Source organism: Poeciliopsis prolifica, unplaced genomic scaffold, assembly GCF_027474105.1.
Source record: "Poeciliopsis prolifica strain line A6 unplaced genomic scaffold, Auburn_PproV2 SCAFFOLD002, whole genome shotgun sequence".
In the NCBI taxonomy this organism is placed as follows: Eukaryota; Metazoa; Chordata; class Actinopteri; order Cyprinodontiformes; family Poeciliidae; genus Poeciliopsis; species Poeciliopsis prolifica.
This window is the reverse complement of record NW_026562377.1, coordinates 7,688,816-7,716,523: the sequence shown is the minus strand read 5'-3', so window position 1 is coordinate 7,716,523 and position 27,708 is coordinate 7,688,816. Positions and strand designations below refer to the sequence as shown.

Sequence of the window (27,708 nt, the reverse complement as noted above, 5' to 3'; positions counted from 1 at the left end):
GAAATCCAGGAAAAAGTGGTCAACTAAAGACTTTATGCCTTCATCAAACATATTAACAAATATTCAGAATGATTTTAGAGAAAACTGATCCTCAACAGTGGCATTAACGCACATGACAGAAGAAATGTGAAAATTAAAAAACTTTTAGTCATCAATTTTGTATTAAACTAAAGATTTGTTTGTTGTTTTATAGAGATTATGTAATGAGCAATGAGCTTTGTTCATAAGTTCAACAGATTTATGTGTTTTGGTTATGGTACGTCAGCTGGTTTCCAGCTTTAAGTAGCACACTAAATGTCCCAAATGACATTTAGACCGCAGTTCCCCTGTGATATGAGCAGAGTCTGTTACTTGAAGTTTTAGCTGGAAACCAGCCTGCAATGGCCATACACGGTTTTAGGAGGGGCAAATCAGTGGAAAGAAGACATTTTGATGAGGAAACAAAACGCAGAATGACATAATATCTGCTAAGCTGTGTAAAATACTGCAGTTGGTTGCTAATGAATTGATCCACAACTGTGTATTCAACTATTTCCTCTGTCAAGCACCGACTTAATGTGAGGTAGTTATCGCAAAATAAAAATCAATAAATCTTCAACATGGGTGTGTATTCTCGGTTACTGTGATTTTTTTATATGTCTCAAAACTGACTCGTAAGTATATATCGATGTGTCGCAAATGCAGTTCAGCATCTCACAAAACATTTGCAGGTTCTCGCAAATCAGGGCTCAGTATTTTTATGTTTTTTGTGTAGTTAAATAAATTGTTGATTCAAAGTAATATAGATTTGTAGAGGAATCATTTGTCGCATCCATGTTGCTCTATTGCCTTTCTGAGTAAAAACTATCACTACCAGAATCTCTGTATGTGTAGCAAACCTAGACATACACTGGAAAGATACTTATTGTCAGCTACATAAAGTTTAATATAATAATAATAATAATAGCAAAGAAGGTCATGTGCATTAAAGCAGATTTGTTGCTTACCCTTAAAATAACAAAAATACAACTTTGCCTCACAAAGCAGCAGCCATTATCATTCAAATGACAGAAATATATTTCTTTGCAGCAAAACAAATTCATGATGTTTTATGTCTAATTCAGTTATTCTTCACGTAAAACTTCCATTAGGATTCATCAGTAATGCCTAGAGAGAAGTATTAGTCAGCTCTCAGGTCTGACTGTTTCACAAAGGTCAGGAGATTTGTCTCTTCCTCAAGTGTATTTTCTCTTCTGTGGGTTTCTGAGGAACGCCGAGTCATGGTGTTAAAGCCATGCCGCAGCCTCCACTCCATCATGGCAGACACCTCAATCTGTTTTCACCATTTGCCTTTTTTTTTTTCCCTCCACATTTACAGCAACGTAGGTTTTCAATACTAATAAGTCACTGCTTCTTTTTGCTTCATTCATCACTACTTCCTTCTCACTATTTTCTCTTTCTTCTTCATCCTATTTCCTCTTACCAGTACAGTGACCTGGCTTTTCTCGTTGTTTAACTTCTTCATGTGGCCATGCCTCTTTCTTCTAGAAAAGTAGACTGATCTCTTATGGTATTTTTGTTCTCTTTCACATTCTTTAGACTTGATATTCTCACCATTCCTGCTTCCATTTTTCATTTTCCTTCTCATTTTTCATTTCCATCATTCTTTAAAGGGCTAAATGGTGCCAGATGCTGTTAATCTGCTGCTCTGATTGTGCAGCGCATGCATGAATGATATCCAACCGTATTTCTAATATCCTCTTGCTTTGGGTCATGGCTTTAATCTTTGCAAATGGAAGGTGATGAATACCAGGGGCCAGTTAAGCATTTTGTAAATTGCATCGTTATGGAATGAAATGGGTATTTTGGAAAGAGATTATTTTTTTTTTGTTTTCTGGAAGGTTTCATGAAATTTGTGTAGTTTTCCTTCAAAAGTTGTTTAACCCATTACAACTCAATAAAGCATTCAATTACACGCCATTTCACAATGTATACTCGTTCAACTGTGTTTTCATAGAAATCGGTCAACATAATACATTCTGGCATCTGGACATATGGAAGGCGATTTATTGAAGATTAAAGCAAGCATCAATGTGAGGCATAAGGGGGATGTACACTACTTTGAACAGGAATTATCAATATTACCAGACAGTCTGGTCTGAGTACATTAGAAACTGCTGATCTAACGTAATCTTTAAATTAACCATTTATAGAGAATCAAGCAAAAATAAAAAAGAAAGAAAAAGGTGTCCAGTGAGTGGCAGAGGAGAATGAATGGACTGGTTTGAGATGGTATAAAGACAACAGTGCTTTGTACATAATATCATCTCTGAATGCACAAGACGTAAAAGTTTGAAGCAGATGAACCACAGAGAAAGAAACACACCAGTAAGCACGCCTTTCACTTAAGAGCAACACACCATGGGCTCATCAAAACTAGGCAACATCACAATGGAAAGACTTTACCTCCTCTGATGAGTCTGAATCAAGCCGCAATATTCAGATAGAGAAATCAGAATCTAGTACAAACAGCATAGGAACATTCCAGATGTAACAATGTGGGAATTGTTTTCCTGAAAAACGTAGAGTCCTGTAGGATCATTTTAGGATCATTGCTTGAAGTCCACACCGAACCTGGAGGTTGTCTCTCACCATGTTCATCCCTGAGAGACCACAGAGAGCCAGATTTCGGATAGCTATTTCCAACAGGAAAACTCAGCCTGTCACAAAGTTCAGACTGTCTTATGAACAGCAGGCAGAGGCCTGAAAAGGCCTCTGTACAACATTTTCACTAGATTCCAATCCAAGATAGCACCTTTGGCATATGAGATGGTGGAATGAGGAGATGAGTAGCTGATAAATGTGCAGTGAATATGAGTCTTTATTCTCATGTCAATAAAGACCAAAATTAGCTTGCGAGTATCTAGAATGATGACAATATCTTACATCATTTGCATGGCTTTAAATGTTACCAAATATGTGAAAGGCCTTCCTGTAAAACCTTGCTGTTCACAGAGGGGAAGTTCACAGATGAATTGTTGTTTCCTGTAGCAGTTTACACATTTGAAACCACAAAAGAGCTCTCCACGTCATGTTAAGAACCACTGGATTTCGAAATAGAGCTGCTTGCCACAGTAAGTTCATATACAGCTGATATTTTACAGATATGTCACCAAATACTTGCTCACATGGAGTGGATGTGTTTCCTAAGAAAATTGGCAGGAGAGCTGGTAGAAAAACAGAAAAACAACACTACTGTCTTTGTAAAACTCTTGTGGTAACCGTTTAACAAGGGTTTACGAGGGGGGTTATATTTGCAAATGAATGTGCATGGACTAAAAGAAAAATAGGCAGCTGTCTTCTTTGCCTGTGGCTCCTGCATGAAGTAATTACTTGCTGCTGTGCAGTTTATCTTAGATGAACATCTTGATATTTTCCCCCTATACTGTCTTCACCATTTTAGCTCCAAGCTCCCTTAAGACTCTTCTGCTTGGTGATTAATAGCTTAAAATATCACATTGTGTGAACTATACCCATTGTACACCCCCCCTAACAGAATCACTCATATGTACAGGTGATTAAAACGAGAGTGACAGGTGTGTGTAGTGAAGTCCCGGCTCTCCATTAGTTTAATTAAATTATCTTAATCTGATATATGCTATTTTGAGCCAACACCCAATTATATATGTTCCTTTTGTTTCTGGCTCAAAGCAATGGAAGATGTTTTTTTTTTTTTATTATTAATTTCTTTTCCCTTCCTTTCGCCAGCATACAGAAAACCAGAAACAAAAACACCTGCTTCTGCAAAGAGAAAGTCATTTGAAGCAATATTGGCTGCCTTTTCAAGTCTTGTAAATTCATTTATAATTGAAAAAGGAAACTAGGTGTTTTTCAGCTGAATATTACATATTCCTTGGGGTCACAGAGAAATTCAACATTTTGCTAATTTCCCAACAGAAATTTCTTGTCTCCATAATGTCTCAATTCACCTGCTCAGTCTTTTGCTGTGTTAATTGGAAATTAACTGAGGCCTGTTTTGACACAACATTAGGATTTTCTAATGATCATTTGTATTCCTTTCACAAACATTTGACTAGTTTGTCTAAAATTACTCAAGGAGTGCTGGTAGAATGAACAATGACACCAAATTAATACCACAGAAAAAAAAGGAACTATGTTTTCAAGGAACTCATTTTCTGTTAAAGTAGGCTGCAGAATTAACATGTTAACAGGCAAAAATTGTGGTTTAACAGTAATCATAAGTTACGCTTAAGCCTGCAATTTGTGTCAGACATATCTATTATCTTAATGGTGAGCTATTACAATGCACTGTTTTTCAAATATTTCATTTTGGATATTAAAATAGTTGTGAGCGCAACATATAATTCACCCAGCAGCATAAGTTTTGCTCTGAAAAGTGTGCAAAATTGCTAAAGTCAAAGACTTTTAGCAGTTGACTTGATAAAATCTATTTCAGTTCTTTTGGTCTGACTTCAACCTTTGATGTTATAGATTGCAAGTAACTTAACTAAGGTCTCATCTCTTGTGCTGTAATGAGAGGGCAATCCAGAAATCATTGCAGTCATATTTAACTACCTAAAGGATTTTTGGTAGAACCAACAGTTCCCATGGCTCCATTTTAGGTTGCTTCAAATTTACTTTTCATGTAAAACCTTAAAAAATGTTTGACCATTGCAACTAAGCCATTGCCAGTGGTTGTATCCAAATTCAGGTGTTGCATATTTTTTTAGTGATTTACAAATATGGATGGTAATAAACCTACTTAACCTGAACGTAGATAAAATGTAATAATTTATGTGATAGTAGATTAATTTTATCCTTTGGAAACAACATTTGTGTGAAAGTTCCTTTAAGGGTGAGAGCTTTACAAAATGGTTAAAAAGAGCTTTTTCCAGCTCAGATCAACATTTATTCACATTACTGAGTAAGTCGTGCTTTCATTACATCTCTGTTGATTTACTGCAATTCCCTCTAAGATGATTTTGATAATTTATCACTTGAATTACAAAAAGCTATTCAAAATATGCTGTAGCTGTACACCATCAGTAAAGAAACGACATGATCTTGTCAAACTTGCCACGGCCTCTTTAATCCAGCTTCCTGTCCATTTCGAGATCTAGTTGAAAATATGTATTTGGGAGTCTTCCTGGTATGGTACCAGATTTATATTAGTTTGTGAATGCATATAGTGCAGCCAGAGCAGCACATCGAATGTCATTGGACATTTCTTAATTCAAATTTAAAGGGAAAAGAGACAGTGCCCAACCTGTAATAGTTAGTTTTGATTTTGAACTCACATTACTATAGGCTTACAGAATTTTGCAATTCAGACCATTCATATTTTTTGGGAAAAATATATGTTTTTTTTTTTTGCTTTTCAATTTGCTACTGATTTTATTCGTGCAGAAATTTTGTGATCTACTATTTCAAACACGCTATGAAAATATACTTATAGACATATTATTGGTGAAATATACAAATGATGGTTGTAACCCATTTACAAAATACGTAATAAAGGTTATAACTTTACTGCTTTTGTCCACTGAAGACAATTTTCAATGTTAAATTTATCTTCTGTCCTCCCCGCCCCAATGAATAACAACAAGATCACCAGCTGTGATCCCACTTTGCCTAAGGAGAAGACAAGAACTACACACAAAATTAATTCAGTACATTTATTTATTTTTCTTTTTAACTGAGTCATTGCACATTTACTTAAGTGCAGAGTAGTACTCAATGTAAAGCTTTAGAAAATACAATCTCAGTCATCTCTGATGTGATTGTGGTGCTTTATGTGAATCCGTTGAAAAATAAAATACATTAGATGACAAGAAAATCACTCTTAGCAGTGTACTTTGATAGACCTGTAAAATAAACACTGAGAAACAGGGCAGCATAACTGGTCAGTGTTAAAAGGTTTATATCATTCATTCATATTTAGGTAGTGTAACTTTGCAAAATAAATGTACATTTCCCTTTGTCTGTGTAAACACAGTGGTGTTTTTTTTTAACCCATCTCTTTAAAACATCATAGACTGAAATAGTGCACTGTCCTTGAGAGAAGAGCAGGAATTGCCACCCAACTGTTGGCACCTGAATTATCCAAAACACCACTTTTGAGCTGCAGCTTTCTTTGTGCATCACACAATCATGTCCCCTATTCTTCCTTTCGGAAATAGCTCCATATATTTACAATAACTCTTTCAAAAATAAAAAAATAGGTTGGTTCATAAACTGTACACAATACCAAAAACAATGTGCTTGTTTTTTTTTTTTTAAATATAGTGCCACGTTTAATGTTCCCTTCTTTGCACAAGATCCTTTATTTCCTTAAGTGAGTTGTTGTCACAGGATTCATCATGGAAGTCTCTCCCCATGAAACTTTCGATGTCTGTGTCTGCCGTTCTTCTCCTTGGCTGTATTGACACAGGCATTGTGCTTGTTGGTCTGCAAATGGTTCCAGTACTTGATGAGTTCATTAGGCTGAAACTGATGGGATGTGATCAGGTGGCTGTACTTGCAACTGGAATAAGAGACACGCCAATGGTTGAAGAGGAACTCATTGGGAGGGGGTGCAGCGTCAATGCGCAACTTTGCCAGGCAGATCCCTACGTACACGTCCTCCAGATGCAGCCTTCGTATGCTTAGCGAGGCCTGATAGATCAACTCGGCCATGTCCCCTGAGAACACGTACCCTGTGCCTGAGCAAAATATTGGGTAGCGCTCGCTTGGATAAAGCTCTGGTGGCATGTACCACTTACTGTCCTTGTTTCGGTTTGGTGCATAGCCCCTCATTAGATAGCCTGTAAAATATTTCTGTTTGGGGGGAAATTCGGGTTTTAGCAGCTTTTGGATGAGATACTCTGTATTGACGAACATGTCACTGTCCGTCTTCATCACATAGGAGACATGTGGGCAATAGGTGGCTACCCAGTTCATGCCCATCAAGGTTTTGGTGGTTAAGTTGTAGTAGGTGTCCTGATAGTCCTGTTGAATGATATCATGGTAAACACGGCTCTCTTCTTCAATGCTACTTTGAAGAAAGGCATCTGAACTCTTTCCTGTGCCGAGAAGAAAAAGTCGGACGAATCCCAGGCCCCCTGCTACACTCTCATTTCCCCACGTCTGCCGGATTGCATTGCGTGCATCGGCCTGTCTGGGCTCAGCAGCAATGAGGAGGATGAGGAAGGGCGTACTGTCCCTGCACTTGAAAGGCTCATTCAGAATGTAGCGGTAGGGCTGAGCACTAAGCTTCTCCCCAACATCCATTTCCTTCTGTAAACTGTTGTTAGAGCTCATGGAGTCCCCAACCCCCACTATGGCCATCCTGGATCCTCCTCCAGCTCCACCTCCTCCTGGCTCAGCTGCTGTTCCCTCTGCCTGTTGAGAGCTGAGGTTGAGAAGAGGCTTTGGCGCGCCATACCCTGTCTCCTTCCACAGGCTCCTCAGGGAGCTGCTCTGGTTGGCCTCTCCCTTGGGAGCCCGGAGACCCCTGATGGTGTAAGCCAGCGGGTAGTCACGAGGCCCACTGCGCCCTGGCAGCCATTCCTGGTGGCTGAAAAACAGCAGGAAGGTAAAGAGTAGAGCCAAGGAGAGCAGACCAGCCACATGGGTTCGAAACAGGGAACGTTTGATTGTCCAGGTCATCTTGATGGAACAAAAGTGCCGCCGTCTCCACTGCATGATGCAGATTGGGGTTGCGAGAAACTGCTCCTTCTCGAGAATGGGCGGTGGTGGTTACATGCAGTCACCTCAAACATGTGGTTGCCAACAATCAGAAGGTTATCTGAGCTGGCAGATGGGTTGGAGCGAGGCTCCTGGTTGAGTCAAGAGAACAGTTGAGCCCCTAAGTGTAGCTTGAAGCAAGGTTGAAAGGGCTCCTGGTGGAAAGAAGAAGGTGGCTATTCTTTCACCAGCGACGCTTCTCCTTGTCTTCTTTGGCACTTCAGACAAACAGGGTCACACACTGGGTCTTGTCTTCTTCAGGTTATAATAAGGGTCACCTCCTCTGTGTCTGGTCCCTGTAATTTAAAAACAGAGAGAAAAGAAACTGAGGAAACATTCTGCAAAAGACTTCCTTTATTCACTGGCACTGTGCCAAGTGTCAATTATTTTAGCTCCAGCTATTCTTTATTTTTCTTTTTACTGTTAAATTTATTAGACTTGTTTCAACACAAATAATCTGAATTAATTTTGTCCAGATGGAAGAGTCCCAATTTAAGCTTTTTATAGATGCATAGCCTAATATGGATTTTTTTTTCTTTTTTTGTAAGCCAATTTAACACTTTGAAAAGGAAATTCAAAAAAAAAATTTAATCACCGTAGCATATTTAATTAGACAGGGATGAAAAACACAGCATGGGCCTGCAGCTTGTTGATAGAAGATTTATAAAACATGACAAATACATGCATGCCAATGCAAAAAAGAAAAAAGAAAAGAAAAGGGAAACCATTCTAAAAGGAACTCTAACAGATCAATTAAATCAGTTTAGCATTTTAAAATCTTACAGCAAAAGACAAGTTGTCAGAAATGACAAATGTCCTGAAAATGTATTGAAATGCAAAAAACTTGCAACCAGTGGATAGCAACATTGTGACTCCTTTTTGCATACAATTACTGGGCTTAGGGCCAAGAGCTCACATAAACTGTGGCTTTGCTCAATGTGGTGCCGACTAAACCTGCTCTAAACCACATAGGCTGCTGAGTGTCATCAGCCCCCACCACACATCAACAGCGAGAGAGGAAACGCATCTGTCAAAATGAGTTTTCAGGGTCCAGCAAGCGGTGGTGCTGCACCCCAAGCCAGCCTCTGGCGATGACAGCCACTGCTTGTCATTCACCTTCAGCCTATCAAGGCTTCGTACGGTCTTGTTGGGATCACCCGGGTTGCTTAATCTTCTAGGACACACAGGCATGAATACAGACCATGCAGGGAATTATGCACACATGCAGACACGCAAATCCACAAGAGTGTGGATAAAATGCAAATGATTCTGCCTGGTGCCCACCAGGGAGTTGTCCACTGAGACAGACATACTGCCGGTCATGTTCAGTCTTCACTGATTCAGAATGTCACTAAGCCAAACAAGCTCAACTTTTACTGTGCTCTGCATTCATGAACGCAAACATGCCAACACAATCTGTGTGTATTCATCTCTATTACTGGCTTCATGAGAAATGGATGTGATTTTGCAATATCTCTTTGATTACAAAGATTAAATGAGCATAAAGCAATTCGATCCAGATTTGACTAGTTCATATATTGTATTTGATTCCCTTGATTAGCTCTAAGGCACAGGTATCAACCTTGAGGCCAGCGGGCCGCTGGTGGTCTGCATGTAAACGACCGTTTATTTGCACTGTGTGACGCTACAGCTAGCTGTTTTAAAGATAATCATAGAAAGCTGGCTTGAAAACAGGTTAAAAAAAATTGCAGATACTGGTGGAAAGAAAACAACTCGAGGACTACTAATGTCATCAGAGGAAGCTAATTGACAGTTGCTGAGTGTTGATGTGTTGCTCACTAGTGATTGGATTCCTTTGATTGGTTAGCAGTAGGAATCGGTCCAGTTAGTCAGAACTGTTTTTCATTTTTTTAATGACTTTTCTTGGTAATGAATGATGCTCTGCTTTCAGGTTAACAGCTATTGTTATTTTTTTATTTCATTAAAAAATATTTTTAACAATAAATAAATACAATTGACAGAAATGGGTTAATTATTTTGATATGATTTTTTTTTTCTGATAAAGCAACTCAAGTCTATTTTTCTTTAATTGTGCTTCAAAATCACAAGTAGCCAAAAATGTTATAAATACAACACTTGGTAGTAAAGAAACACTTTTTTTTTTAATTTCCATGTGTTGAACAGTATTGGAAAGCTTGCTCCACATTTTCAGAATCAGTAAATAACTCAAAAGGCCGAGTAGACCTGATCATGGCTTTGTCGTGGCCAGTCACATTTACCAAACAGCACCACAACAACGAAAACAACAATATGTGATTTAAGAGACTAATATTTTCATTTCAGGTTGCATCATATATTAAGATGTGTTATTACAGGTGTCACAGGTGGTCTGTGACTGCTTGTTAAACAGATTGAGTTGTCCTCAGCCTGAAAAAGTTTGAGAAACACTCATCTAGACAACCATAGAAAGAGATTTCTGCGGCTCTCCAAATGAGGTCAAATGAAATCAATGTGAAAAGATGTTAAATATTGTTTCATTTTAAAAAGTACTCATAGAATGGAGAGAATGCTATATATTTTAACAGTTTAATGGGAAGTTTCATCAATAGATTCTGACACAATGGCCCTTTCAGGACTTTCATAAATCTGATGTGATTTGACAAGAAAAAGTGTTTGACGCCCCTGTTCTAAAGTGTTCCTAATGCCAAAACATTATTAATGGTGGTTTCTTTCTGAGTTCTCAGTATTCTAAATCTCACATTATGATTCAAAGCTATGACAAGGAAATCTCTGTGAATGTTTTCTGCATGACAGAGAAGAAGTTTCTCCATTATGGTCATAAGCACATTTTTCATCAATGACACTTTTTGTTTTGTTGGTTGTTCTTTAATTGAGTTAGTGGTCTTTAACTTCAGTACATCAGCTCATAGAGGCAGAGTAAGCCATTTTCAAGACGTTGTCTGGTCGCATTTATTTTGTCTTTTGCTTCTATTTTTTTATTTTTAAGCATTTAGTGTTCAACTCACAGTTGGTTACAAGCCAGTGGCATATGCGAGTATTTGTAACATTTTTCATTGTCTCACAATTTTGATGGGGGGTGTTAAAAAGTCAAATGAATGTTAAACAGAAATATAAGCCTAATATTCCCATGTTTTAGCAGCAGGAGGAAAAAGTGATGTTAGGGGGGCAGAGGGAGCATTTAGTGCAAATATTGTACTGACCTAGTCTGAGAATGATTTCCAGAAGTTCCCATTTTAATTTTCTGTTATGTTTGCTCATTCATCATGACAACTGACAAGGAACACGATAACCTTTTCAGGCGAGTGTGCTTACCCAGTGAAAGCAATTACAGGGAAATGAGACGGGCCAGGGCAAGTTTTGTTTTAAAGGTTAACATACTTTACATCGGAGCACATTGAGCGCTTGAGAGATTTCTGCTGTCAACCAAATGAACATCTAGTTACACAAACTCTGATCAGAAGAACACACAAGGAGGCACACATAGATATGACTGCAGAGAAACACACAAGGAATAGACGCCCCCCTTCGTGCTGGCACCCACCCAGCCCACAGTCATTCATGAATCGAGTTTGTTTAGTTCTCAGCATAAATGCAAATTTCAGGGGGATCATCAGGGATCCATTTTTACTTTTAAACAGTACTATTTAGTGTGCCAATGCCTCTCCTCATTAATTCCTTTTCTTGCCTCCCATCAATGTCACTTCTATGCAGGCCAATTAGTTACACCAGTGCTAATTAAAGCCCCAGCGATTCTGCAGCGGTCAATAATCAGAACGAAGGCTGTGGGAGTGGCGCACTGGTGACATTATTAGGCGTGCATCAGTGTTGACTGTCACTAGATCAGCTTCAAACCTGGAGGTAAAAATAAAGATGACAGGCATTTTGTTTTGTTTCTGTTTCTTCACAGGAAAAATGCAAAGAGTATGCATGCAGGACAAGCATGCATGACAAGCTTTGGGAATGCGAATGAATGTATGACACTCAATAAAAACATTGCATTTCATAATAGTGACACATTTTTCTGAAGAACGTACTGCTCACATTTATAAGCCATTTAGAGTAACTTCTCATTGAAGATAAAGGTTAAAATCCACTTCATTGAAAAAGCCCTGACTGATATGGTTGACTGAGGATCTCATCTAACCTAATAACGCTATCCAGAAGCAGCAATCCTTAGTGAACCGCAACATGTTTGATTTGTTTTACAACAATACAAACAATATAAACTTGGTGTTTAGAGTCACAAAAAAGCACAAATTTCATAAATTTAAGGCAACATCACTGTCTTGATTTAATATCCAATCTATTTTATTTAATGTCATATAGGTTAATTAGTTCACATGATGAAGTAAAGTCACACTACCCTCACACCCCCATGACAGCCTCAAACACCACCAACAGATTTTTATGCAATTTTATTTTTCTTTTCATTATTTGGGAACTTTCTGCATTACAACTACCAATTTTAATTTCAAATTGATGTGACAAGAGTTATAAATGGTAGTCATGGTAAAAGCTTAAAGATTTTTAAATGTGAATATAAAAGCCAAAATGTGTTTGGAATCCATTGAAAAGCAATAAAAACCCAATTAGATCAAGAAAAGTGAGAAGGCGTTGATATGTGCACAAAACTCAAGATTTGAAGATGAGTTGGTGGATCATATATAGAAATATAATTTCAAGGAGAATTAGAATGTGCTAATTTTAAAATTCCTCTTTGTAACCCGAGTGTAATTTTAAACCTTCAATTCCTCTGATTTTCTACTCTTTTGCCTTTTAGCCTCAAATCTCGCAATGTTTTAATAGTATTATGATTGATTCTCGCGAGATTATCGTTTAGCCAATCGCGGTTCAGTACTGGGGTCACATGTACCTTTCCAGTTTACCGGCTAGGTATATTAGCTCAAGCGAAAGGGCGTGAAGGGTAGAACGCGTTGGAAGGAGCAGAGCTGGCAGGAGCCCATTATTGTGAGCCGGAAAGTGAGATGAAAAAGATCCGGTAGTATGCCACAAAACTGCGGAACTGAGTGTTTTTGTGAATGACTTAGCGTTGGCTTATAATCACTGCTGTTGTGTAGCCACTAAAGAAAAACTGATTGTACACTCCTTTTGATAAACAAAACGGGTAATTGAAGTATTTATTGAACACTGGTTTATATTAGTATTTTACATTCATGTTAATTGATAATATGGTGTATATTTATTGAATGTTTCATGAATGTAATTTATATTGAATTTTAGATTTAATGAAATTGCAATTGATCAAATGATAGAATTATTTATAATATAAAATGTTATTTATTGAATTGTGTATACACTAAATGTTAGATCATATCAATATATATTGAGGAAGTGGTCCTGTTTTGTTATTCAGGCCAGGTGGATGGTGAGCTATGAGACGAGGCCTAGAGCCAAAGAAAGATTTCACCTGTTGGTGACAGAAGACTGCTTACTTCTCCTACCCAGCTGGTAGGAGAATCCTACAAAGAACTCTGTTCCTTCTTTGATTGGACTTTCAATTACCCAGGACGTGAACCACGCCCTGGATACTTCCCTTGTTTGCGAGCCTGATTAATCCCCATTCGGGGTGGATGGACTAAGGGGTTGTAAGATGAACTTTGGGAACGATTGATTAATTTGATTTTTTTTTCCCCTTTGTTGTGTTTCTTCTTTTCTCCTCTGTTTTCTTTTTATTTCATTGTTTGTTTTTTTTTCCTTGATGGCCATTTGCATATCCCAATGTTGTGGTTGTAAATATGTAATATGATATTCACATTGCAAATACAAAACACTCGCAGCTGCAAACTCTAGCCTAACTGCTCTTTCGTGAGTCGTACCTATTCTTCTGAAAGGAAACTGGCCTATTATCTTGGTTAAAAGCCATTTATATTGAATAACAATTTAGATTGTCTTTTCAAAATATGCTACATACATTAGTGGTGAGCTAGCCAGGAGCAGTTGTATAGAAGCTGGAGTGTTGCAGTTGCTAGTTGTTGCTAATATGGATGTTTTGGTGAAATGTGGTGTTAAAATACCTAACGCAGTGTTGATTAGACATGCAACAAACTCAGAGACTGATAATGAAGTGGCTGATTTTCTGACTGGATACGGGTCAATGGAAAAGTTTGAATTTATAACTGATTCTGACTCAGATTTCTATAACTGCATAATTTTTGAGTTTTCATCAGGGAGTGCGTTGGAGAGGCTGCGTAAAATCTTGCCTTACACGTATGTTGCCAAACTAAAAAAATTACTTATGAAATTGAAGAGCTGTCAGTAGTTTGCTCCGAGTTGGAAACTAAAATAAAAACTGAAACGTACCTGAGTGAAATGAAAAATGTGGCTAAGCTTACAGGTCAGGATTACACAGATGTCTTCAGGCGTGTAATGTCTCTACTGGGCCAATCCATCACTGAACTTTGTCCCAGTCCCATCTTCTTTGAAGACTTCCCCAGAAGAAGAGGATTTGGCCATGGCTGCTTCCCTTACATCAAAGATGGCAACCAAGGGTGGTTTCATCTTAAGCCAGAAGATGTCGCTGCAGAGGATGGGGAGTCGCCACATGTTCAACCTGATCCTACCGCACATTATACGTCACGTCCTTCTGGACCTTTGCCAGCCATGTCGTTGTCAGATATCAACCCACCTGGAGTCCAGAGGTATGTGGTTGAGCATATCATGAAAAGTGATGACAATGCAATACACATGTCCTCATTGAAACTTAGATCATTTTCTGGTCGAACTCCAAGACCACAACATGAAACAGACTATGAAACTTGGCGATCTAGTGTTGACCTTCTGTTAAAAGACCCTGTTGTATCAGAACTACAGTGTTCTAGAAGGATATTTGACAGTTTGTTACCACCAGCTGCAGACATGGTTAAACATCTTCAACCAGATGCTCCTCCTTTAATTTACCTCAGAATCTTGGATTCTGCCTATGGAACGTCCAAGATGGCGATGAACTGTATGCAAAATTCATGGAGCAGTTTCAAGACGCAGGTGAAACGCCATCCGTTTATTTACAACGCTTGCAAGTGACTCTAAACCATGCCTTACGGAGGGGTGGAGTATTGGCTGCTGATTTTGAAAAGCATCTGCTGAATCAATTCTGTCGTGGATGTTGGGATAACACCTTAATTTCTGAGCTCCAGCTTAAACAGCGCAAGTCAAAACCACCGTCTTTTGCAGAATTGTTGTTGTTGCTAAGAACAGAAGAAGACAGAGAAGCTGCCAAAGCTCAGCGTATGAAACAGCATCTTGGTTCCAGTAAACCCAGGGCTAGTACATTTATATCATGCTTGTGCACCAGTTGAAGAACAAAGTGCTTATGATAATTTGACTGTTATCACCAAGCAACTTGCCAAGCAGTTGGCTGATATACAAAAACAATTGGCTGCTCTTACAAGTGTTCAGTCTGGTCAGAACCCGCCATTTTGCCAAAATCTATGCATGTTGCCAAGTTCAGTCAGTTTCCACAAACTAGTAAAAGTGTGTCTCAACCCTCTCACAAAAAAGCATCTTCATCACCCAAGCCAGGTTACTGCTACAACTGTGGGGAAGATGGACATATAAAACCTAAGTGTGACAACCCTCCTGATCCTTTACTGGTTGCTGCCAAAAAGAAACAGTTAATGGAAAAGCAGAAGAAGTGGCAGAAAATGAACCCGCATAGTGCCCTGTCGTTAAACTGAATCAGGTTCTCGTTGAGGGGCGAACGGGAACTGCAGAGGACCAGCAAAGTCCCACCAAGCAGACACCTATAAGATGCACTAATTTGTCTCATGTAACTCCTGAGGCTGCAGAATTGCCACAAGGGTTGATTGGCTCAAAATGTACTGGTCAAGTAATAATAGCTGGGGAGCAAGTTCAATGCCTGTTAGATACAGGATCCCAAGTTACTACAATACCAGTTTCATTTACAATCAGTATTTTTCTCATCAACCTGTGAAACCATTAAGTGAGCTATTACAAGTAGAGGGAGCTGCAGGCCAAGCTGTCCCATACTTAGGGTATATAGAAATGACGGTCATTTTTCCCAAAGAGTTTATTGGCACTGATCTGGATGTTTGTACTCTGGCACTTGTGGTTCCAGATGTTAAAAGTGGAACTCAGTCCCATGTTCTGATAGGAATGAACACTCTTGATTCATTGTATGACAAACATCTGAAAGATGAACGTGTTAGCTTTAGCCCAGCAAAGTATTGCTATAAAGCTGTTCTCAAGCTGCTTCAGTTGCGTCATCAGCAGACCCAAGACCCAGTGTATGTGACGTAGCATTAGATAGTGAGTCGCCTGTAGTTATTTCAGCAGGCCATACCAGAGTTCTAGAAGGGAATGCCCATACCAGCTTGCTGCCGGTTAGCAGTTGGGCATTAGTTGAGTAGCCATCTACTCCTTTGCCGGGAGGATTGTGTGTGAAAAGTTGTCTGGTGTCATTGCCCAAGCATACACCTCATAAGATCCCAGTGGTTATCACAAATGAGTCAAAACAGAGCATAACATTGTCACCGTCTGCTATTATTGCAGAAATTACAGTGTCACCTCAGCTTCTTTCTGAGGTTTCCTGTTGTAATGTGCAGCTCAGGAACACTGACAAAGTTGATCTCCAGTTTGAATTTGGAAATTCTCCAGTTTCTCCTGTTTGGAAAGATCACATTATTGCTAAACTCAAAGAAATACCAGAAGTGTTTTCTCATCATGACCTTGACTTTGGATGTACTGATCGGGTGAAGCATCACATCCATCTTCATGATGAGACCCCATTTAAACATCGTGCTCGCCCTATACATCCAAATGACATTGAAGCTGTTCGCAATCATTTGCGAGATCTTTTGGAGACGGGGGTAATAAGAGAATCAGAGTCACCATTCTCTTCACCGATAGTAGTCGTTCGGAAGAAGAGTGGAGATGTTCGGCTTTGTATAGATTATAGAAAGTTGAATCTACAAACAGTGAAGGATGCCTATGCATTGCCAAATTTGGAAGAGTCATTTTCGGCTCTCACTGGTTCACGCTGGTTCAGTGTTCTTGATCTGAAGTCAGGCTATTATCAGATAGAAATGGAGGAAGGTGATAAGCCTAAAACTGCATTTGTGACCCCACTTGGGTTTTGGGAATTTAATAGAATGCCCCAAGGTGTGACTAATGCACCAAGCACTTTTCAGCGTCTTATGGAGAAGTGCATGGGTGATTTGCATTTAAAAGAAGTTTTAGTCTTTTGGATGATTTGATTATATTCTCTGACACTCTAGAGCATGAGAGTAGGTTGATAAGAGTGCTTCATCGACTTAGAGATTATGGCCTTAAATTATCACCACAAAAATGTAAGTTTTTCCAAACTTCTGTGCGTTATTTAGGCCATGTAGTTTCTGAGCATGGGGTTGAAACGGATCCAGAAAAGATAAGTGCTTTAAAATCCTGGCCAGTTCCTCAAACTTAAAAGAACTGCGATCATTTCTCGGATTTGCGGGGTATTACCGCAGGTTCATAAATGGCTACGCTGCTATTGCTAAGCCTCTAAATGACTTGACAAGGGGGTATTCTCCTGCTCGCAAATGTGTCAGTAAAACAACCATCACAATGAAAAACCATGATGCAAAACAACCTTTTAATGAAAGGTGGACTGCACAGTGTCAATCTGCTTTTGAAACATTGATTGACAAACTGACTACAGCTCCAGTACTTGGTTTTGCTAACCCAAGCCATCCTTACATTCTGCATACAGATGCCAGCACCACTGGGTTGGGAGCTGCTCTTTATCAAGAACAAGAGGGAAAGCTACGAGTTATAGCATATGCTAGCCGAGGGTTGTCTGCCAGTGAAGCTAGATATCCAGCCCATAAATTGGAATTTTTAGCTTTAAAATGGAGTGTAACTGAAAAATTCCATGATTATCTTTATGGCTCCAGTTTCACTGTTGTTACTGATAACAATCCATTAACATATGTCTTGACCTCTGCTAAACTTGATGCTGCTAGTCATCGATGGCTTGCTGCACTGTCTACATATGATTTTAAATTGCAGTACCGTGCTGGCAGCCAAAACAGAGATGCTGATGCCCTCTCCAGGAGACCACATCCCCAAACACCTGACCCACAAAGAGAATGGGCCATGGTGCAGCAATTCATCACAACCCATATGAATGAAATGGAGGATGCTACAGAACTCACCTCAGATGTGATGAGAGCCATTTGTCACAGCTGTCTACTGAGAGGCCAAAGTCCAGATGGTCCTTTGGAGAGAAACATTACTCTAGTGGAAACTGTGAGTATGACCCTACAGTTCTCCCTGACTTATACATGGATGAGACCCAAGGATTGCCAGTGCTTCCATCACTGTCCCTTCATGACATCAGGGAGAAACAGAGAGCTGATCCTGTTTTGAAAGAAGTTATTCATCAGCTTGAAACAGGAGAGAAAATCCCTCCAACTGTCAGGGCTGAGCTTCCTGACCTTCCTCTAGTGATGAGAGAATGGAAACGTCTTGAACTAAAAGATGACATTTTATATAGGGAGGCAGGATGGTGAAGTCCTATCATTTCAGCTTGTGTTGCCAGAGGAATGCCGTTCTGTTGTTCTTTCAAGCCTTCATGATGATATGGGGCACATGGGACTGAAAGAACACTTGACCTTGTAAGAGCTAGGTTTTTCTGGCCACGCATGTCTGTAGATGTAGAAAACAAGATTAAAACTTGCAATCGCTGCATTCGTCGGAAAGCTTTGCCAGAACGAGCTGCACCATTGGTGAATATCCAGACAAGCCGGCCACTTGAGCTCCTGTGCATGGATTATCTATCAATTGAACCTGATAAAAGCAACACTAAAAACATTCTTGTCCTCACAGATCATTTTACTAAGTATGTTATGGCTTTTCCAACAGCCAATCAAAAAGCGAAGACCGTTGCAAAATGTCTGTGGGAGAATTTTGTTGTGCATTATGGGTTTCCTGAACGCCTGCACACGGATCAAGGGCCTGATTTCGAGTCTCACCTCATTAAAGAGCTCTGCAACATTGCTGGCATTCAAAAGTCACACACCACGCCATACCATCCCCGTGGGAATCCTGTTGAAAGGTTCAATAGAACTTTGCTCAGTATGTTGGGTACTTTGGAGCCCAGAGCAGAAAACTAGATGGAAAGAGTATGTCAAGCCACTTGTTCATGCTTATAATTGCACCGAAATGAGGTTACAGGTTTTACTCCATATGAGTTGATGTTTGGTCGCTGTCCAAGACTTCCTGTTGACATGGCTTTCAACTTGCCTGTCAAAGAGTTATCATCTCAATCACATTCTCAATATGTGCAGAACCTGCGTTCTCGGCTGAAGGAAGTTTTCAGCTAGCTTCTAAAAATGCAGAAAAGATGGCAAGAAGAACAAGATTTGTTTTGATCAGAGAGTAAAACCAGCAAGTCTTGAAGAAGGTGATAGAGTATTAGTCCGAAATGTGAGGTTCAGAGGCAAGCATAAGCTGGGATAAGTGGGAGACAAACATCTATGTGGTGATTGGTCGTGTGGGTGAGCTTCCTGTGTATATTGTAAGACCAGAAGCAGATCCCTCTGGAGGGACCCGGACTCTGCACCGCGACCTTCTTCTCCTTGTGGATTTCTTCCTCAGACTGAAGTTGACCCACCAGTTTCCACACCGGCTCATAGGCCGCAGACCCGCAGTCTACAAGAACCAGTGGAAGAATTGGAGGAAAGCCAGATGAGGAGGATGAGGACTGGAGGGCATCTCGATTTTCAGTTTTACCAACTGTGAAGGTCAGTGTTGAGGGGACATGCCCTACCCAGCCCATAAATAGAGTCTCAGTTCCTGAGATGGAAAAAGAGAATCCTTCATCTGATGAGGATAAGTCGTCTCTACTGCTTGATGCTATGGATCCACTTCCAGCCCTGGAAAAAGTTCCTTCACAAGATCAGATGGACCCAGGAAATTCACCTGAACTTGAACATGTTCCTGAGCTAAGCCCATCTGAAGATTTGGAGAGCCATGGCCCAGTAGAGACATTACCAAATTCGACCATGCCAGCATCACATTCCACAGAATCACCAAAAGATGCTCATCAGGCTAGTGATGGTTTAAAAGCTGAACAGTCAATTCGTCGGTCTAGTCGAGAGCCAAACCAATTAAGCGCTTTCAGTATGCTGCTTTAGGAAATCCTTTAATTTCTGTAGTGCAAAATCTTTTACACAGTCTAGCTACTGCTTATGGTGAAATGGTTGCTGAACCTGTTTCAGATGCTCCTGTGCGTCATAGTGTTCAGATAATTTAGCATGCACCGGTGTTGCATGGAATTAAGGGGGGAGGATGTAACCCGAGTGTAATTTTAAACCTTCAATTCCTCTGATTTTCTACTCTTTTGCCTTTTAGCCTCAAATCACAATGTTTTAATAGTATTATGATTGATTCTCGCGAGATTATCGTTTAGCCAATCGCGGTTCAGTACTGGGGTCACATGTACCTTTCCAGTTTACCGGCTAGGTATATTAGCTCAAGCGAAAGGGCGTGAAGGGTAGAACGCGTTGGAAGGAGCAGAGCTGGCAGGAGCCCATTATTGTGAGCCGGAAAGTGAGATGAAAAAGGTCCGGTAGTATGCCACAAAACTGCGGAAACTGGTGAGTGTTTTTGTGAATGACTTAGCGTTGGCTTATAATCACTGCTGTTGTGTAGCCACTAAAGAAAAACTGATTGTACACTCCTTTTGATAAACAAAACGGGTAATTGAAGTATTTATTGAACACTGGTTTATATCAGTATTTTACATTTCATGTTAATTGATAATATGGTGTATATTTATTGAATGTTTCATGAATGTAATTTATATTGAATTTTAGATTTAATGAAATTGCAATTGATCAAATGATAGAATTATTTATAATATAAAATGTTATTTATTGAATTGTGTATACACTAAATGTTATCATATCAATATATATTGAGGAAGTGGTCCTGTTTTGTTATTCAGGCCAGGTGGATGGTGAGCTATGAGACCAGGCCTAGAGCCAAAGAAAGATTTCACCTGTTGGTGACAGAAGACTGCTTACTTCTCCTACCCAGTTGGTAGGAGAATCCTACAAAGAACTCTGTTCCTTCTTTGATTGGACTTTCAATTACCCAGGACGTGAACCACGCCCTGGATACTTCCCTTGTTTGCGAGCCTGATTAATCCCCATTCGGGGTGGATGGACTAAGGGGTTGTAAGATGAACTTTGGGAACGATTGATTAATTTGTTTTTTTTTTCCCCTTTGTTGTGTTTCTTTTCTCCTCTGTTTTCTTTTTATTTCATTGTTTTGTTTTTTTTTCCTTGATGGCCATTTGCATATCCCAATGTTGTGGTTGGAAATATGTAAATATGATATTCACATTGCAAATACAAAACACTCGCAGCTGCAAACTCTAGCCTAACTGCTCTTTCGTGAGTCGTACCTTCTTCTGAAAGGAAACTGGCCTATTATCTTGGTTAAAAGCCATTTATATTGAATAACAATTTAGATTGTCTTTTCAAATATGCTACATCTTCATAAACTAACATTTGAGACATTTTTACAAACTATGAGGACAAGTTTAAAGAAGAATGAATGTGGCTATTCATTCTTCCAGTTCTAGTTAAAAGACCAATTTTACATTTTACATTCATCAACAAAAAAAGTCCATGACCTAAAACTGCAGCAAGACTCAGAACTGGGACAAAAAGAAGAGCTTACTCTACTTTTTAAACTGTCTTTTCTACTAGATGGCTGTTCTTTTTAAAATTATTGTGTTAAGTCCTCAAACCAATCAAGTAAAGTTCCTTTGATTTTCTCTTGTCTTTCAATATTTTAATTGTATACAAAAGCAGCTGAAGACATTCTTATGAAAACACTTTTCCTTGAGGTCTTAAATATTTCATGTTTAGTTTTAATCATCTATTATTCAATTGTTTTTTCCCTCTTATTTTAAATCTTAGTCCTCTGTGAGGTGCCACATAAATTTATTTACCACTACTTACAAACTGGGTAGAAAGTGGGAATGTCTCCAGCACAATCATGGCATTTCTCTTCTCTTCCTTAGACCTGCTTTGTTTCAGTTTCATTCAGCACAGAAGCTGGATTTTATGTAGTAGATATGTGTTGGTTACTGGTTTTATAAAACCAAGTTTTATTTTAGCACTGATATTTAGTTAATACATTTTAAAAAATAAAACAAAATTACTTTTGAACCGCTAAGTGGTACGTGAGCTACTTAAATCTCTGGGTTCACCAGGTCCTCTTCGACCTCAATGACTGAGATGATTCAGCGCAGATGTAAGCTGAAGGTTGTGAGAGTAAAGCAGGGATTTCTCAACAACCAAAGAGCACCACGAGATAAATGTCATTTTGTAATTTCCAAAACGCATAAAGGCTTTTTGAAGATGTTTTTATCTTCATCGTCTACAAGGAAACAACCTAAAGCCTAGTGGATGTCACTAATAAAGTAACTTTAATCTTTATGTTTTTAGGGTTCAAATGGTCTGTTTTGTTTAACATCAATGACAAATGGCAAGGAAAGGGTCTGATTATACTCAGCAGAACAGCTAAAACATAATCTAAATTGGTTCAATCTATATTGTAGAGAAACTTAGACAACTTCCTTCAAACCTTCACAATAAAATCCTCAACATCAAATATCACTTTTCAAACACAGAGTTTAGATCAGGCCCATAGACAACATGTCCAAACCCGATCCTACCCAGTCAGCAACATGGCAACATGGAAGTGGTTGAATGAAGCCAAATTTTATAATTTACTAGTATAGAGTTTTCCACAGATATAAAAACATTCTCAGTTTAAGGTTTTAGGGGTTTTAAAATCTGCTAAAATTACGGTTGTTCTGAAAAGCTATTACAGTTGTCAACAGTAGCTTCCTTTGACCTTAGTCCGGTAAAATAAAGAAATGGATGGCATCCATAAAAATAAATTACAGAAAGAAAACTGCATGATCTGATCATACAGCTCACACACAGCAGAAAACCAGATTCTCTACTCGAGGAGAAATACTGGCCACTTTGCAACAATGAGCCGCATTCAGCACAACTTGCTTAGACTTTAAAAAGCCTTGCCTAAGCTCAAAATTTGCAGAAAATAACCCCACTCATGAATATACTCTTCTGCATACAATCTTGCACAATCCTGCTCTTCTATAAATGCTGCGCCTTTCTGACTGCAAGTCTGGGCAAAGTTGATAGTTTGTTTATTTAAAGATCCCAATTAGTTTCTACTGCAGCAGAGACTATTCTTCCTGCAGTCCATACCAAATACATTACTATGAAAAAACATTTTGGCAGATATCATAAAATCAAGTTTCTTGCTCCAGCTCTATTGCATTGAAGAAATAATTCAAGTTTTTTGACATCGAAACTCAGATTTTACAACCGCAAAGAAAGGCTTGTCATTAAAATCCGTTTTGCAAAAACTGGAGCCTGTGCACCACAATTTAATCTTATCCTGCTTGGATAAAATAATTCTCTATCTGTACCTGCGTCAAGGACAATTACAATGCAGGTAAAACATCCAGAGACATGTTTTCACAACATGTCTCTGTTGTGAAAACATTTTTTTAATGTGTGCAGTCATGTGGAGCAACAGTTCTCTGTATATTTGAGTTAGGTTAAAACTCAAATACGCTAGAGGATAAAACGATTAGTTGAGCTTAAATTATCAACTTCCATTTTCAACGTTATGATTGTCAGGTATTCAAACCAAACATCTGGTTTAAGTGATCAAAGAACTGCAATTTCACAGGATTCCAGTCCCTTAAGTGTTGCAAACTATTGAACACAACCCCTTAACTGTGGATATTGGTCAGATGTGGGTCAGACCACAAGAGTCTGTTTATTATAGAACACTGCCATAAGGTGACAAAGGGTCAGTTGACCCAAATAACAAAAGCAGTGGTGTTATCGCATGTGGAGACACGGCTCTGGTTTAATACAGAGCCAAACCTTCCAACAGAGGGCGAGGGTATTCTGTTTTCTGTGAGGGTTTTGTTTCGTTTCTTAAATGTCAGGAAAAAGATTGATATAATGACGTTACAGGCATAACATTTAGTCAGCTCCCATAAATATAGTCCCTGTTGTCTCTTGTCTACAAGAAAAAACACCACATTCTGTATTTTATGTACAGTATAGGTGTAAAATTAATGCAGTGAGAAACATTTAAATATTTGACTTTTCAAAAAGAAGATTGAGAAACATTTTAAAGCCGGGCACAAAAATATAGAGGACCTCTGAGAAATAAAGATCTGGTATACAAGCAGAATCACTGTTGTGATAAGATTCTTTCTGCTTGGGAAGCAATATTCACCTCTTCCAACTTTTTCTGCTTTACTCATTACACCCTTATGCCAGGCAGTGCATCATGGGGTTCTTTATCACAGATAGACAAGGACTCTAGATAAACAAGAAATGTTGGCGTGAGTTCACAGATTAGTGCAAGCAATTATCAATCAATTACAAAGCAAAGTGTCACAATACAGAGAATCTGTCACCGTCCAGTGCTGGAGCTTCAGCTTAGTTCACCTTAAGGATGAGCAAAAAGAAGCTGCAGACCAGGAACCGAATTGTAGTTCCTATACTCTACACTGCACCTCCCCTAAAACCCATCATAAAACCTAACCTGCCAACCTAAAACAATAAGCCTCAGTGATGTTCAGCAGTTAGGTGTATATGTGTGTGTGTGTAAGCTTGTACCCAGGAGTGGGTGTGCAGGCTAAAACCACTTCCTCTATGAAGATAAAACTACATTTGAACAAAAAGGTTAAACTTACAGCAATTAAGATAAAGGGAAAAAGTTAAATCAAAATGTATAATTCTAACACTTTAAGTATCAGAATTACATTTTAAACTCTTTACATAAAAGTTTTCACAAAAGTGAAAGGTCAAGCACTAATGGTTGGGATATTAAGCCCCATTAACATGTCACAGTCTGGTGGTGCAGAATGAATACCCAGATGGTGAGGTTAGCTTCTGTTTCTTATTTTTTTAAGCCACTTCCAGCATCGTAAAGAATGCAGAGACTTGGGTGCCAACTAGATCAGGCAGCTTGGCACAATGAAGTGGACATAAAGCTCCCTAAATCAATGTGATCGATAAGAACTCAATGGCTTTGCCTCTTGGCAGGGATATGGGGCGGGCTCCAAAACTAGAATGTGTACAAATGAACACAAATCAGCCTGACCTCTATTATGAACACAAATCAGCCTGACCAAAACTGGAATGTGTACAAATGCGAATCAGCCTGACCTCTATAGAAAAAAAGATATTATTTTTTCCTATAAAAAAAATCCACAATAAGAAAATAAAGCAGGAAATAAATTACTTCTGACTAAACAAAGGTCCACTTATCCAAAGGTCTAAGCGCTACTCTGTCAGTGTAACATCTATGGAGCCACAAAGTGATAAAGGGGAGGTAAATGATGTCGAGTCAAAGGTGGACTAAATGGAGAAACTGATTGATGAGTTCATGGATCCCAGTCAAGGCAGCCGAGGAAAGGTGGATGTAATGGAGTGGAGTGGAAGGAGGGGATGGCTAAATGAATGATGAGGATGTGGAGAACCGATGGGACGTGCAACGCCGCGTACCTCCACCGCCTCATGCTGCGGCTGCTGACAGGGCTGCGGTCGGCGCACGGGTGAACCGAACCCCCGTACCCTCCGCCGCCATCACCGCCTCTTCTGACCGGGGTTTCAGTCGTGCCCTCCGTCCTCCGCCTCCCTTTTCGCTAATTGCACCTTAGATGTGGAAACGACCCTCCTGCTCCTCATGCCAGCAGAACCTCAAGTAACCTGCGGGGATTTTGGGGGGGTTCTCCTCCTGGTGCGTCTCCCTTTCACCCCTCTTCTCTTCCCAGGGTCCGTTATATAACTCTTTTTCAAATGCACATTTCTTGCTCTACCGTGCAGTTCCCAGTTGTTTCCTTGATCTTATCCAAGTTTGTCCTCCTCTACAGAGACGTTCTTGTCATTCAAAAACGAAAAAGCATCCCCGGACTTTCATCTGGAGCCAACCCGCTGGAAGGAGATGCAGAGCTGCCGGTATGCGGCGGCTGCTGCCCCACGATGCTGAGCCCGGCTGCTGTTGCAGTGAATTCGCAGTGAAACGCGTTGGATGAAAACAGAATTATAGAAATATCAGCTCCTCCTCTGAGTCCAGTCACAGTTGAAACAAGTACCCCGACTCCTAGCGGGAGAACAAAAGCAATAACTCGTCTACCTTCAGCTCCGGGCTTTGACTGGACACTCCGCTTCTTCTCCTCTGCAGAAGCATTCTTCTGATACGTCTTGGACCGACCCAGACCCCTGCCGGAACTCTCATCCAGCCAAGACAGCTGCTGGCAGTTGAAAGCTGTCTGTCAGACACCGCCACACTGACGGTGCTCGATCACGTCACAGCACTCTTAGAGGAGCAGCTCACGTGACCCAGTTACTCCGTTATGAGACGTTCAAGGGGCATTGGTGCAAAAGAAAAACCATGGTTTCTGCCGCCACTCCAAAAATATTTCAACTTTATATTGAACCTGAAGTAATGTTATTGTGGGGGGAAAAAACAACTTCCGTTTGCACTGCTGTTTTTAAAACTCATCTGATTTTATACAGACTAGGATTTAGGTGAGAGGGTGGAGGCGAACAGCCTGGGAAATGATTTGGAAATTGAAGTATAGTCTAGTTATAGAGCTGTCAAACTCCAGTTGTAGACTTCCGATGTCTTGCATCTGTTATCAAGTCAAGTCTGAATCAAAGAGTCTGGAGGATATTGTATTTTGAAAATCCTTTAACCGGATTCTCTCGGGCTTGCCCTCCAACATGGAGCCACAAAGCAGCAAAATGAGAAAGAAACAGATCAGATGTCTTTGGAAAGTTTCTTTGTGAAGGGAAAAGGCCCTCAATGGATTTAAAGAATGGATTTATCCTGGACCGGTAAGTGATTCCCACATTACAAGCCCACTCTGCATGACATGGTAATGAAGCTTCAAACTGCTTCGCCACATCGAGACCAGGCAGTCTGCGCATTAGCAACACTTAGGGTGTCATTGTCTCATCAGTCCAAGATGGGAGAAACAAGCTCAGTTAAAATGTTCGTTTTTGTGGCGCATCTGTATCTTATTTTGAAGGGATATGCACACGTTACCACAGCGACCAGAGTCAGACCGTTAGGGCAGAGGTCGAGATGAGGCGGAGGAGAGGAGCTTGTGACTATTAGGTCTGGTTCACACGGCACGGTTTGAGGATTGCCGCCCGATTTCCCAAACCTCTGTGACCACACTCGAACCAAGCCTATGAAAGTCCAACAGGTTCGATCGGTTCGTGTGTCCGGCCGACACACCACGAACCGATTCCACTCACGAACATTCTGATTCTAGAAAATCTAGTAAAACCAGTAAAAAACCCCAACATGACAGTGAATTTAATAATCATATAGAAAAATATGACCTATCCATATAGTAATAAACATTTCCACATATCACCTCCGATGTTCACCGGACTCTCAGTTTCGCCTTGTCAGCTGTTTGGGATTCCTCTCCGTGCTTACGTCACCGCGCTTTCTGATTGGCTACCTGACTCAATGAACACAATGATGGACATTGTGTTCCTGGTGGACACATTGTGGTTGCATTTGATAAAGTCCGTCATACAATGTATTCATGCGCATAAAAGAGTTGCGGTGATCTGTGATTAATTTAATCAATAAAAATGTGTTTCCTCTGTCTCATAGGATATTCTAGTAATGTAGTGCGCACATCTACAGCTTTTCATTTTAAACCGGTAGGATATTCAGATGAAGGAATAGCCACTCTGTACGAAGCAATACGCAGAAGGAGGGTTAGAATTAGACAAGCAAACAAACTGCAATACATGTACAATTTGAACCAGGAATAATTCATGTCAGACTGATTAAATTAAACACAGACTTTCATTTACAAAACCTGTATTCCATTCGTAGGTCCAAAACAAACAAACAAACAAACAAAAAAACATTGTGACT

The 27,708-nt window shown here is 39.7% G+C and overlaps 1 protein-coding gene across 4 annotated transcripts; it reads right to left on the bottom strand.

The window, feature by feature from the left end:
- Positions 1-5,661: 5,661 nt before the first annotated feature.
- b3galt2 (UDP-Gal:betaGlcNAc beta 1,3-galactosyltransferase, polypeptide 2) lies at positions 5,662-27,225 on the bottom strand. Of its 4 annotated transcripts, XM_055055648.1 has the most exons (3): positions 25,939-26,109; positions 24,031-24,116; positions 5,662-8,021 (listed from the first exon to the last, which is right to left on the bottom strand). In XM_055055648.1, the coding sequence occupies exon 3, from the start codon at positions 7,681-7,683 to the stop codon at positions 6,358-6,360; it is 1,326 nt and encodes a 441-aa protein (XP_054911623.1). In that variant the 5' UTR covers positions 7,684-8,021; positions 24,031-24,116; positions 25,939-26,109; the 3' UTR covers positions 5,662-6,357. The 4 variants fall into 4 exon arrangements, with proteins under 4 accessions (XP_054911623.1, XP_054911631.1, XP_054911605.1 ...); XM_055055656.1 differs by lacking the exons at positions 24,031-24,116; positions 25,939-26,109 and adding an exon at positions 27,191-27,225; XM_055055630.1 differs by lacking the exon at positions 24,031-24,116 and having other exon boundaries at positions 25,308-26,109.
- Positions 27,226-27,708: the final 483 nt, after the last annotated feature.

What these genes read in the sequence shown, in the direction of transcription:
- b3galt2 (XM_055055656.1), bottom strand. Translation starts at nt 7,683, where the DNA reads ATGCAGTGGAGACGGCGGCACTTTTGTTCCATCAAGATGACCTGGACA.